The sequence below is a fragment of the Natator depressus genome, chromosome 5 (assembly GCF_965152275.1).
Source record: "Natator depressus isolate rNatDep1 chromosome 5, rNatDep2.hap1, whole genome shotgun sequence".
Lineage (NCBI taxonomy): Eukaryota > Metazoa > Chordata > Testudines > Cheloniidae > Natator > Natator depressus.
Genome location: NC_134238.1, coordinates 90652958 through 90667277, shown reverse-complemented (window position 1 = coordinate 90667277; position 14320 = coordinate 90652958). Strand labels below are relative to the sequence as shown.

General features: G+C 40.3%; 1 protein-coding gene across 1 annotated transcript in view; it reads right to left on the bottom strand.

The window, feature by feature from the left end:
- Positions 1 to 14320, bottom strand: part of LOC141987959 (uncharacterized) — a 113841-nt gene that overhangs the window by 24976 nt on the left and 74545 nt on the right. The window contains exons 9-11 of the mRNA XM_074953789.1: positions 12314 to 12468; positions 11641 to 11718; positions 1908 to 2097 (exon numbers count right to left, since the gene is read on the bottom strand). Coding sequence (XP_074809890.1) covers positions 1908 to 2097; positions 11641 to 11718; positions 12314 to 12468 — 423 coding nt within the window. The remainder of the gene's footprint in view (positions 1 to 1907; positions 2098 to 11640; positions 11719 to 12313; positions 12469 to 14320) is intronic.

The window sequence follows — 14320 nt, the reverse complement described above, 5'->3', positions numbered from 1 at the left end:
CCCACTTTAGTCTAAGTTTCAAGGGTGAGTGGGATCCTAGGCCTAGAGGCCCCAATAGCCAACTCCTGTCCCTGGAATCTGGGCTGGCTCTCAGTGCTCTCTCTCACCCATGTGGAGGAAGGAGACTGGAAACTCCTGTGGGGCATGGCCCTGATAGAACAAAGGAAATTAACAGTAAAACAACAGAAATAATAATAATAATGAAAATTTGTACAGATTCATGGGTTCTCCATCACACAGCTGGACCCATTTAACCACGTACATCTATGAAACCCGTGGTATGATAACTTTACAAGATTGGGGGAGGTTCATTTAGTAGTAGTAGTAATTTATTTGTCATTTGTGTTGTGGTAGCACCTAATGGCCTCACTCTGACCGGCTTCCCTTAGGGCAGCTAGGCACTGTATATACATAGAGCAAATTACAGTCCCTGCTCAAAGAGCATTTCTTTCCAAGCTGAAAGGTTCCAAGTGGGATTGAAGGGCTCTATCAATGTGAATGACCTAAATCCTCCAATGCTGAATGAGAAGATACAGAAAGTCTTGGATCTCAGCACTACAGCAGCTTTGGCCCACTTATGCAGGATGTTGTTAAATACTTTATTTATTTGGGGATCCAAGTAGCAAATAAAAGAAATGGGTGTTCTACATGGCCAGACACCATATTTCTTAATGAAAGTTTTTCCAACTCTAATTTCAGCTTGCTTTATTTACTTTATGATTTTTCTAATTTTGGTTTTCTTCAGTTTACTGCACTTGAATTTAACAGCTGCTCACTGAACTCTGTCCTTCCTCCCTCTTCTCACCATCCTGGTCATTGTTTAAAAATCTCTATATGTATTGATCTGGAATGGTTCTGTGGACTCTCAATAAGAGTTGCCCATTTTAGTGCCTCTCCTCAGCACCAATGTGATCCTGCTGACATGCCTTGTGACAAATTAAGTGTTATCGTTCTTAGCATAGGAATGTAGGAGATGTTGGACACTTTCCCAATACTTTTAAGGTTAGCTCCGTTATTAAGAAAAAAACTGAGTCAAATTCTGCTCAATTTTGTGTAGTCATGTAAAGCCAAACAGCAGCAGGCACCCACCGTATGCCACAGAGAGGAAATTGGGGACAGTGAACAACATCAGCTACACAGAACAATGTCAGCTACTCATCAGTTACACAGAGCCTAAACATGGGAAAGGAGGGTCATTGTAAGTGCAGACACTGCTGTAGCCTAAAGGCTATAGTAGTTGCTGTGGGTATTTTGAAAACAGACATGAGTTTTAGCAAGTGCAGTGTTCCCTTCTATGATTTTTTATTCCAGGCCAGGATGTAGGGAGACCTCTGGGACACTACTAGAGGGAGGATCTGTCCCTTCTAAACTCCAGCTAAGTAACCTGTGCAAAGCCCAGCTACTCAGGCTTTGTACAGGGGACAAGTGTGAGAAGCTACTGTCTCTCTTACTGTTTAACTAATTTTGAATTTGTATTATATTTGATAACAGGGGGAGGGGTAGTTTAGTGGTTTGAGCATTGGCCTGCTAAACCCAGGGTTGTGAGTTCAATCCTTGAGGGGGCCATTTAGGGATCTGGGGCAAACATTGGGGAATGGTCCTGCTTTGAGCAGGGGGTTGGACTAGATGACCTCCTGAGGTCCCTTCCAACTCTGATATTCTATGATTCTATGATTTTTTAACCAAAATAATTGGCTATTTGCATGTCTCACAACTAGGTGAAATGACCATAACATGTATAAAAAATGCTGTTTTCCTTCAATTACTTCACTTTGTCTAGAAAAGAACAGAGAATTTCACACATACCAGTGTGCATTTATTCATACAAATACCATAGACATCAATCAATCTGCTTCTAGTCGATTTAAAACCAATGAGAAAACAGTGAGAAATCAAAGTGTTCTTACCACATTGAGCCCAGATATATTGAGTATAGTTAGCTTTTTCAGACAATTCACTATCTTTGCCAAGCAGACATCAGTAACCTTGGGGACTCTGCCAATGTTCAGTTTCTGCAGATTTGGACACTCTCTAGCCATGGAACTCAGGCACTTGATAGTAAGAGCATGGCAGCCAAATATTTCTAGTTTACTGAGACTGGGGGAAGACAGATGAGATTAATGAAAAAGTTAGTCCAATATCAACAGTGCAACACATACAAAAACCACAGCTTTGCATAAACTTGCTTATAAGATGTTTCAGTTTTCCTTCTCCTAAACATAGTGGGCCTGATTCTGATCTCATTCCTGTGTAAATATTGGATAACTCTATTGAAGTAATTGGAATTAGACCTGTGTAAAAGTGAGATCTGAGATCTGAATCTGTTATATTTGAAAACTTTAAGAAGCAACTAGGAATGGCTATCACATAAATTGATAAATAAAATCACTGATAAAATGCTTAAAAAAACCCAGTAACAATGTTCATCTTCCCTACAAAATTGAGCAACAGATTGAAAATAATTCAGATAATCGTATATTACCCTAAAAGTAACCCACTTTCAACACTTAAACCTATAGCATTCACTCTGACTTTTCTAACTCCAGCTGAGCACATAGCATCCATTCAACAAAGTAGTGTAATACACAGGAATAACACAGGTGATCATGTCTCCCTCTTGTGGCTGATCCCAGCAAGGATAGGAGCCTGCTAATTAGCAAAAGCTAATTAAGAGAGATCCCTACTTTGTCAAGCACCATTAAACACAAGAGCCTTTCACTGTCTTATTGTTGATGATGACATGCCCTAGAAACCAGGAAACTCCAGTCTTCAGACATTTCAACCAATGACATAGAGGGACTGTTGACTCCCCATAATACAGTTCTGGTATGATTTGGGTAGAGACAAGCAAAACAGGAACCTCACATCTAAACCTAGATAAGGAATTGAATGTGAATCCCTTGATCTGAACCTACTTCTCTTTTGTTCAGCCCCCAGTGATGAAAATGTCATGAGAACAACTATCTCATGAGATTTTCATCATTCTCAGCCATAATCTCAGAAATAAAGATTGCAAGATTTTGGTGGATGCAAATTTCAACCGAAAATCCTAGCCTAAATCTAATCCAGAACATCATTTCCTCAGTCCACCTCCATTTTGTATTTGATTCTCCACTAAGAACTAGGTAGAAACTGTCAGAGTAGAGGCAGGGAACAGCTGAGGTCTGCAGCTCAGTGAGGGCACTAGTTAAGAGGAGGAGTGAAGATTTAAGAACACAAAAATCCTGCAGAGCCAAAGCATAAAATGAGAAATTCAAGAGGGAATGTCTTAGAAGAGGCTAATTACTGGAAAAGACCAAATTGCTTGAGACGCATTTCACTCTTTTCAGAGTAACAGCCGTGTTAGTCTGTATTCGCAAAAAAGAAAAGGAGTACTTGTGGCACCTTAGAGACTAACCAATTTATTTGAGCATGAGCTTTCGTGAGCTACAGTGAGCTGTAGCTCACGAAAGCTCATGCTCAAATAAATTGGTTAGTCTCTAAGGTGCCACAAGTACTCCTTTTCATTTCGCTCTTTGAAAGTAGTGAAAAAATAATTTATTTTCTGCTGTAGTAAATTTCAGAAGGTTCACATTCTGGTTTTGCTATTATCAATATTACATATTGTTCCTACCAGGTTTATAAATGTTACTGTATGTTTATGTATTATAAACAGATTATTTTGCAGGTTATTTTGCAATCATCATTATTCTGTATGCTGGTATTTAAATTCACTCTTTTATGATATGTTATTACATATGGTTAAAGGTTATAAAAGGGAATAAGTAGCCTACAAATCATACCATGTGTAAACAGAAGCACCAGAAGGACATGGTGCTCATCTGTATTCTGAAAATATATAAATGAGAAAAATGTTATCAAGAAATTATAATTATTACAAAAACCTTCTGAACAACACCTAATTACAGATTGATTTGGCACCTGAAGAAAAGTATCTATGTAACAAATGCTACTGACAGATTCATATCCATGAAAAGGGAAAGAAGACTGGGGTCTGTTCTGCTCTCACTTAAATCAGTATACATCAGAAGTAAACACCTCTGAAGGTTTACAGAGTTACTCCAGTATGTCAGTGTAGGTGAGATCAGAATTAGACTTCTTGAATCCACTGCAAATTTGGATCAAGGGTACAACTCAACTGAAGTTAACTGAATAAACTAGGGTTATTTTTCATCCATTAACTGCAATAAACACTGTATCATGAAAGATAAGTATCAACATTCAAGGCATACATTTTTTAAAAAAGGACGAGGAGGAACCACTTTAATTATCTTAAGGAAACAAAGTCTTCTTTTTTAAGTATTAAATATAAGAAATTAGTACATTGAAAACTGCATTAGGAAGGGCCTTTCATTTAAAGAAAAAAACTATTTTTCCACCCCAGCACACATTATTCAAGTGCTACGAAGCAAAATGCTGAAGTCCCATTTGGATGACAGCACTGAGTTAATCAATACAAATTAGACAAGGAGTGCTACAGCAATTCCCAGAGTTCTAGCTTCATTCATATGTGAAGCCCCTAAAATGAAGTGCACTGAACATTCAGTCCTACCTAATAAAAAGAAAAACAACAGAAGAGCCACTTTCATCAAAATGCTTTGTCTATGGTAGCTACAATGCAACGGATAATCAATGTTCCTCTTAACAGAACAGAGATGAGTTGACTTGCTAAGAACACAAATATACGTGGTATGAGATCATTCCGAACAACTGGAGAAAACAGGCATTATGCAGAGAGGTTTTATTACTCCAAAGGTGGAAAAAAATACATTTCACTCTACTCCAAATTTCTTTCACCTTGACAAGCTGAAATGTATTCCCTAGATTTTTAAAAAAGAAAGTAGTAATGGGCTTAAATTGCAGCAAGGGAGATTAAGGTTAGACATTAGGAAAACCTTCCTAACTGTAAAGGGAGTTAAGCACTGGAACAAATTACCTAAGGAGGTTGTGGAATCTCCATCATTGGAAGTTTTTAAGAAGAGGTTAGACAAACACCTGCCAGGGATTGTCTAGATAACACTTAGCCCTGTCTGAGTGCAAGGGACTGGACTAGATGACCTACTGAGGTCCCTTCCAGTCCTATATTTCTATTATTCTATGAGGAGGGTGAGGAACCCTTGTGGGCCAGTCTGTATTCCACTCTGGTTCCACAGCTCACCAGGAATGTTAGCTGGTGGCTCCTCCATGGATCTGTAAGCATGGGCGTGTACTTGGTGTGGTTCACGAATTTTCCTGACACCTCTTCTTTTTGTGGTATGAGGAGACTCTGCCACACATCTGTGTAGAGTGCATCAGGTTGCAGCCCTTCTTCGACTCTTCCAGAACCTCATCCTGAAATTCCACCTGAACTTGCCCCCTCACTTGTTTATCCTAGCACATCCTATCCACTGCCCCACAGAGTTGGCACAGCTCCTGCTTAACCTCCTCCTGGTGCTGGCCAACATGGCCATCCATCACACCAGAAGGAGGAGGCTGCACAGTGGGGGTGCTCTGCAACTGTGAGGCCTATTTCCAGCCTCTTGTCCACTCACGTCTCTGGACAGAGTTCTTCTGGGTGTTGTCCACTGACTGCTTGTACACCTTTGAGTCGTGGGTGCTGTTGCGGGGGGGGGGGGGTCTCTGCTCAGTGTCCCACTCTGGATTCCTGATTTTTAACCTTTGACCATCAACTCACACCCCTGCTTTTTCATTTATTTTCTTTAGTATTTACTTGTGACCTAGGCTTCTCTCCCTCATTTGAATGGGTGGGCCTTTAGCTTTAGGCAGGCCTAGGCCTGCCATCTCCCCGCAACCACAGTAGGTGCACACCTTCCAACTTCTGCAACTGCACAGAGATCCTACAGAAAACCACCTCATTCACTAGACAACCTGCTTCAGTCTCTGTGTACTGAATGGGGCTTGGGTCTTATGGAAACAATTATATGTGGTCTTAATTAATGGGGGCTGTGGGTGCACAGCCTCCCTAAAAAGCAGGCTCCAAAAATATGACTGTTTGAAACCTGCTGATGAGATTTTTGGCCACAGCATGGTGCCTATTTCATTCCTAAAGAAACTGCAGCATGCAGTCATTCTTCATAAAATCCAAAGGGGCCATGTAGACTGGATCAGGCATTTCATACTGTATAGGTATATTCACACAATAAAGTAATAGCTGGATTCTCTCAGTATGGGTCTGGGATACTGTAAAATGTTCAGCTGCTCAAGTCATTTGGGAATTTAGCTCCTCACTTGATCAGGCCCTATTCTTTTTCCCATAGTATTCTTTTTTTCACTTTATTTTTTGTTCCTACTTTCATTTTCATTCAGCATCTTTCCTTCTCTCTGGTACTTTTGAAATGTATTTTTGAGCTTCCTTTTGTACTACATTAATCCTCATTTTTGTTTTTTCTTGTCATGATATTTGGGGGGGGGAGCAGTTTCTTATTCTTTCTCTGCCTCTGATCCTGACCCTATAGGTTCATCCATAGGGTTCATCAAAATAGGTTCATCAAAATTCCCCCTCCTCTCTCTGTATGTTATACAACATGTTCCATCAGTTCTAAATGTCCAAAGAGACTGACATGTCTCCGATCAGTATTAAAATACAAATGTGTGTGGTTTGGATGAGATGGGGTTAACACTGAGAGGAGGGTTTATTGCGTGTTCTTTGGAAAGTGGTGAAGCAGCAGAGGGTGTGAGTAGGAGGGATTGCAAAGAAACTTTAATTACAGGATATAGATCCTGGCTGGCTTATAACTAAACATTTTGTTGCCCTAGGCAACCACCTGTTCGCAGTGTCTAAGACATCCAGCCTTAGATGTACAGGCACTGCACCTAGAATGCTGTAGACAAATATTCAGTGAGACAACTCCTGCTATGACTGTGAAAACTAGTTTGTTCTGTGAAATCAATGGGACCTGCAGAACTCTAGGCACTTACAAAAAGGGGTTTGGTTTTCAATGTGGATTTTAGGTGCAAAACTTTAGGCACCCAAATTCAAATATTTTGGCCAAGGATCCTCTTAAAACTATTATTAAAGATACTGCTGTCACTCTGCAAGTCTGAAAGAGACTATTATTGGGATTGTATGTTTACTCTTATTACAAATATTTGCCATTGGCATCTCCACCAACAGTTGGGCTAGAGGCTTTTGAAACTACATCAAAAAAATGTCTCTTAGCAGCTGGATTACACCTATTTCTTTAAAAACCCCAAAATTCTATATACCATGAGCTCAGTTCTTCCCTCAGAAATAGTCTGTAGAGCCAGAGCCTCATCAATGTAAATCAGGATAGTTCCACTGACTTCAGTCCACACAAGCTAAGGATATGGTCCATTATGCACAACTCCGACTGACTGCACTTATGTCCTGTGTTTTAATATGTGCTGTTTTAGTCTAATTGACAGGACTGTGAGATACCAAGAAAGAAAGGGTACATGAAGGCTTAACAATGTATTGTTTAAAGGCATTTTATATGTCATTCTAAGTATGAATGCAGTCAGACAGACTAAAATAACAGACAACATTTAGGCTTCCTGCTAGCTTTGAGACTGCATGATTTATTCATTGAAGGAAATCAAATAGATGGGCAAGGTTTTTTGTGTTTCCATAATTCTAATTCATGCTCATATACTTTGCAGAGCATGTTGAAGATCTCCTCTGTGGCCAATGTGGCAGACAATCACCACCATCTTTTGTTCTCAAAGAAAGCACTTTTTGAAGTCATCTCTCTGAAGACATGCAACATGGAGCACAATTCGTGAATAATGAAAAAAAATCAGTATTCACTGAAAATAGAAGCAGCACCGGCATTATGTCTCATCCAATGCTATTTCTTCAGAGTGTCATTTAGGTCATCCTTACTAATAAATAACCCATATGCTGTATTCTCACATGCCCAGTTAACACTGAGCTTCAAATTGCTAAAAACTGACGCAATGTGACCATTGCTGGCAATTCTTAGAAAAAGTCTCTACTCTGAGTGCAAATTGCCATAAACTTTTAAGAAATCATCTTTTGTGAGCTAAGGATCTTGTGCAATAGAAGATACCTTTACAGCCCTGCAAATCTGCAGATATCTGCTTTATATCCACAGATATCCGTGGATCATGTTTGCGGATCATTGATTGGATGCAGATACAAATTTTGTGTCTGCACAGTGCTTTAGATATCTCTTTTCTGGGTATGATTTTATATCATTTCCTTAAATTTAATGAGATTTACGAGGATCCACACAAAAAAACCAAAAAACCCAGTACCAGCAGATCTGTGTCAACTGGTTTTTGCATACTTGAAGCTATCTAAACTAACATTGATTTCATTATGTGGTTTCTTTTGCAAGCAAGCTCAGTGGTAAAGAATTGCAGAGCTGCACTCATTGTGGCCAAACTGTACAGTAGTTTTAGAACTAAACTTGACTTTAGTGGGACTATATACATTCTGAAAGTTAGGCATTTGCTTAATTAACTTCGAATACTCTCTTCATGTATTTGCAAAAAGAAAAGGAGTACTTGTGGCACCTTAGAGACTAACAAATTTATTTGAGCATAAGCTTTCGTGAGCTACAGCTCACTTCATGCATCCGATGAAAGCTTATGCTCAAATAAATTTGTTAGTCTCTAAGGTGCCACAAGTACTCCTTCTCTTTTTGAGAATACAGACTAACACGGCTGCTACTCTGAAACCTTCATGTATTCTGATTTCTTTTGACGAATGAACATGCCAAAGGCTTGACGTATAGGACAGCTTATAGTTACCCCCCTTATACTGTTCCATAGTAATAATACTGCTAGAAGTGTGCTCAGCACACAAAATGAAAACAGTCCTTGTCAATAAGAACTGACTATCTGAAAGACAAACACAGAAAAGATGGGATATTATGGGATGCTTGGAGGAAGGATCAGTTTTGACTTATTACACTGTAATAAGGCTGATCTTCTCCCCAGTTCCCAAAGGACACATTGCCACTTCCAGAGCTCATTGACTATTTCCTCTCTGGTAAACAGGGTATGTCTCTGGGAGATGTCCATGACAAACCCTCTCCCTAAAGATTTTCAACTCCATCTGAATTCTTTGGGTCAAAAATTAAAACATAGGTGCTTAGAACTCGACTTCTAAACTCACATTTAGAGTCCTAAATACTGTAAGTGACCTGACTTTCAGGGGCACTGAGTACCCACAATTCCCACTAATTTTAATGAGACTGTGCACTCAATATTTCTGGAACTCAGGACAATAAATTCCGGTGCCTCAACATGCCCAGATTTAGGCAGCTACATTTGAAAAGTTTGGCCTTTATTTCCACAGCTTCTCTCCTGCTGGTCCGACATGCTTCAATTCTATAACTGAGAAAAGCTTGATTGTGCCTTTTTCCTATGCAGCTAAACAGTGGAGTAAGGCTCCTCCTTCACCCTGCATGCCTGCATAGTACTCTCCCAGGTTGCCCCTTCAAGTGTGAGGGGATAGTAGAGGCTGTGAACCCAAATTCACAGAGGAGCCATGACTCTGTGCCCAAATTCTAGTCATTGTTGCATGAAGGAGCGAGTATGTTGCACCTCAGAAAGGAGTGAAGTAAATTACTCCCTGCCTGCAGGTGCAAGAGAGGAGTCTAGGGGGCCACTGAATCACAATTTCTTCATGAAAGCGGCAAAGAGTCCTGTGGCACCTTATAGACTAACAGACGTATTGGAGCATAAGCTTTCATGGGCGAATACCCACTTCATCGGATGCAATACGTCTGTTAGTCTATAAGGTGCCACAGGACTCTTTGCCGCTTTTACAGATCCAGACTAACACGGCTACCCCTCTGATACTTGATTTCTTCATGGCATTTCTCCTGGACACAGTGCTGCTATACAATGCCCAAAATTTAGGACTGAGGTTCAGCATAGCTCTTAGGTGGAAAACAATATCCACTTGACTTGCCATTTAATTTCTTCATGCAAATTCATACTCTAAAGAGCTAGGACTCAGTCTCAGGCCCCGGATCCAGCGGCTTTGCAAAAAATCAATCCATCAGATTTTCAGCCACTGCAGTTGCTGGTTACAGGTGGCATAGCATAGGCAGGTGGCATAGCATAAGGCAGCACTGAGACTGCTCTAAGTATGTCAGGGCCATTTGAGTGCCCAGGATCGGGGAGAAGAAAGTGACCATGGGGCTACCTTTCCACTCTTTCCTTCATCAAACTGCACATACTGTAAACTCACTTTTCACAGTTCAGGACTGAGCCCTTAGACTTCACCCAAAAAAATATGAGTGGCTGCCTGGGTTATTATGTTGTCTGCCTCCTGATTAGTCAAACCAAGTTTCTGCCTAAAAATCAGTTCCAACACAATTCAGCAGAAACCTACATAAACATCTCGGTTGACTTCATTCACCATGTTGTTTTCATTTCTTCCCTGAGCAAAACATCTGAGGAATTAGAACTACCCACAGATTGCAAACAAAACCATAGGTATCAGCTGGCTGGGTTTATTCATCCTCTGAGTCATGCTTGTTAGCAATAACAAATGGAATGTCAGAAACACAATAAAACTAGATTTTCATGTTTTATGATTCCATGTATTAGAAGGACGTCCAATAACAAGCGAGCAAGACCGTCTCAAAGTACCTCTTTGTCTGGGTAGGGAAAAAACTATCACAATTCATGCCCTGGATCTTTTTTATTTATTGCTTGCACAGCCAAGATTTGCTTTTATCGCTCGGCACATGTCTTATTATACCTTATTGCTGAAATAGGTAATGTAAAAAAATGATTTTTCATTAGCTGCAATGGGTTCCCAACAGATTTATTATCTATTCCTAACCTTTATTTTTAATTACAAATTTTTAGCAAAGAGTCTGTATTCAGAAAGTTATTTACAGAATTATCCCATTACCTCTCACTCCTTCACAAAATGATGTGCTACCTCCTACATACTTCATGTTCACTCCGATGCTTACTTAAAGCTTACTATGAAATCTCCTCTTATCTCCTTTCAATCTACTGCCATCAAAGGGCTTGAGCATGATGCCCAATACATATTCTCACACAACAAAACTTTGTTAGCTTTGAGTTAAGGTTGTTAGACTGTGTATAAACCAACACAAATTCTGTAAAGCACACAAAGAAGCAATTCCATCGTTCAGTCTCTCTTCCATGCTCCATTCATCAGCTCCCCTTCTCAACCCTAATTACCTCCCTTACATTCCATACAGCCCATAAATTTCCACCCTCATCCTGAACAAAAACCCCAAGCAGACCTATGTCTTAAATCTAAGAGTATGATTATTGGTTATATGTTCAGGTATTTTTACATATGTTGTAACTGGTATTGTGTTGGTGCATTGTGTTCAGGTGATTTGAACATATACCATATAAACATGGTCAGAGTTAAGGTTGCATTTTGATTTTTCAGGATGAGCATAGCAGGAAGTGCAAGGAGGGTAGGTGAGCCACTGTAGTGAATGGATACAAAGGAAATAACCATTCTTAACTCTGACCCATGTCAGGTGACTAGGACCAGTCTCTTTACTAGCACTCCTGTGTGTTGCATCTTTATTAAAACTATGTTGCCAGAAGAGAAACAACTGTTAGCCATTAACAAACCAAAGAATAATAGCATAACTACCACAAAATGCTAATATCTCAGTGCAGGATCATTGTGTGAATATAAATTACCTTTTCCCGTGCTTTTCAACCAAGGCATTTATAGCATCATCTGTCAGCTGGCATCCATTAGCAGAAAGGCCCTGGAGGCTGAAATGTAAAATGACAGTTATTTCTCTATATTTAAAAAAATCATCCCTAGTTTAAATCCATCAGCTTCAAAGAAGTTACACCACACTTGTATTTGTCCTGTTGCCCTTCTGACGCTTAGGAGACATAAAGGGGCTGGAAACTGGCTGCATCTGTCCAGCAGAAAAATTCCATCTCAGAGGAACTCCCAAGTTATACAAGTGTGCTGGCTCCAGCCCCTGTGCCTACTGTCTCCTCCCTCGCCCCCAAAGCAGTCAGGGACTTTTTGGAGCCAGGCAGGGAGGGGTCCATGGCAGAGCTCTGTTCTGTTACACCTATAGTGCCTGCATCAGTGGCACACGTTAGAGCTGCTAGGAAGAATCTCTAACTCTACCAAGGTTGTGGCTTGACCTGGGAACCAGAGCTGGAACCCACTCCTGGCCCCCTTCAATTCCTCCACACTGAGCAGAGCTTTGGCACAGAAGTGAATCATGCCCAATGAATACAATTGATCTTTTTCATTACTTTGCACAGATAAGCAGATCCACAGGAGGAATGTATACCTATTGCTGTAAAGCAAGCAGGTGGAAAAGTGGGGAGGTGTTAAGTGTTTTACCTTAAAGAAGCTTCTGCTAGAGCAATGACCCCTAAATCAGTAGCCCCTGTCCAGCTTATATCCACGGATATCAGCTGGCTGCAAAAGGTGCTTGCATGGAGAAGAATTGTGTCCCCTCGCAATCTAGGACCACTGCAGCTTGTTATGTTCAATTCCTGGGTGAACAAAGAATAAAATAACTGCAGTGCAGAACAACTTTAAATAATGACTACAGCTTGTAGAAGTTTGCCTTCCAAACGACGAACTGGGTACAGTCTCTGTCTTCTTTCATTGTTATTTTTCCATATACCTTCTCATTTTCATATATTTTTACACATACACACACACACTGACTTTATTATATTGAGGGCCAGGTTTTTAATGGGCCTCTAACAGAGCCCCTGCAATATACAAGGTGCATGCATTTGCAAACACAACTGTGGACTTTTGCAGGTGGGAATGGATGCCCCCAACATACTGTTGGTAAGTCTTTAGGGTCCACCTTGGCTACTCAGGGTTCAACTCCATAAGGTGTGGAGCACCCAAAATTTTAACTGACAGTGGTTTGCTTTCACTTTACTAACTTCATTGTGAGTTGAAGACATTCAGCATGTTACAGCAGACACTCAGCACTTTGCAGGGTTGGTCTCTTAGTGGCCACGGTCCATACCACTCATTTTTGATTGGCCTGATTTTTTTTAAACAGTGTCTTAAAGAAAAACTATTCCTTTTAAATTACATGCAGAAAAGATCAATTTTTTCTTTAAGTCACCGTTATTTAAGAAAAAGATAATGTTGCAGCCTCCCAAGGCATAGGTTTATGGATTTTGCTACATACCTTGAGTACTGTCAACCTGAAGTATTCAAAAATCAAGAATCAGGTCCCAAAATAACATGACTGGCTTTAAAATAATGAAATTTTAAAAATAATAAAGTTGGGATTCTTTATATTTGCCTTCTGGTTTCTGAGCCTTTAGTGTTCCCATTTTCAAGATTTTCTCAGCAACCAAGAGGGTGATAAACTTACTTTCTTTTTTACATGAGAGCTGACATCTCACATAATCAATGTACCCCAAGAGGGGGTTTTAAGAAAAACACCAAAAAATGCAAGATTGGAAATGAAAATTACAAAAATTGGCAACATTGTAGTGACAGATTATTGTATGTCTGCACATGTCTATATTGGTTGGCAACTCCATTTTGATTGTATATTGCACTGTGCCTTCACTTTTGCCTCTTAATCTCCATAATGGACTGGGATAACCAGGAGTTTTTAGCAGAGTCTCTGTGTGCCACTAGCTGTAGGTTAACAACGGCGAGCATCAAGATTTATTAATCTGGATGATCTTCCATTCAAAGGGAAGCACCTTAGACAAGTTTTTCCAATCTGGACTTCAGGTGGGCTGTCAACAAGCAACATATCACCTGAAAAGAGACTTGAAGCTGCTCTGGAAGGTCACCTCACAGAGGGGCACAGAATTTTATAGAAGGACAAGTTTTGGTTTTAGCAGGGGCACTCTCTCACTGTCTCAAACAAGAAGACAATACTGGGTAAGAGAAGGAAGAGAGGAGGATCCTGGGACCCTGAAAAAAAGGACCAAAACACAAAGGATCCTGGAGTTGTGAAGACACTGGAAGCAGGAATTTCCATGCAGGTTTTTGTTATTTTTCCATAGATCTGTATATCTGTTGTGCTTTGTCTATGAGTGAAGTGTTTAGGAATTGTTTTGTGATAGCTGTCTCTCCCTTAGTTTAACTGTCACATACTCTCTGAAGGATGAAACAGTAATCCAGAGAGTCCACGGTTTCAGTGGAACTCTGAGAAGCATGCAATTGCTAATGAGAAGGCTTGGGAGGGCAATATTAATTTTAGGACCTGTGCTGTTGGCCTGCAGAGTCCCATATGTGAGGAAGGAGTGCCAGACAGAGGATCTGCATCCCACAAATGTGTCTACAGAACTACAGAGTTTATGACAGTGACTGGACTCTGTCCCAAACTAGCCAGCCTAAACTCAGGCGAAATCCAAG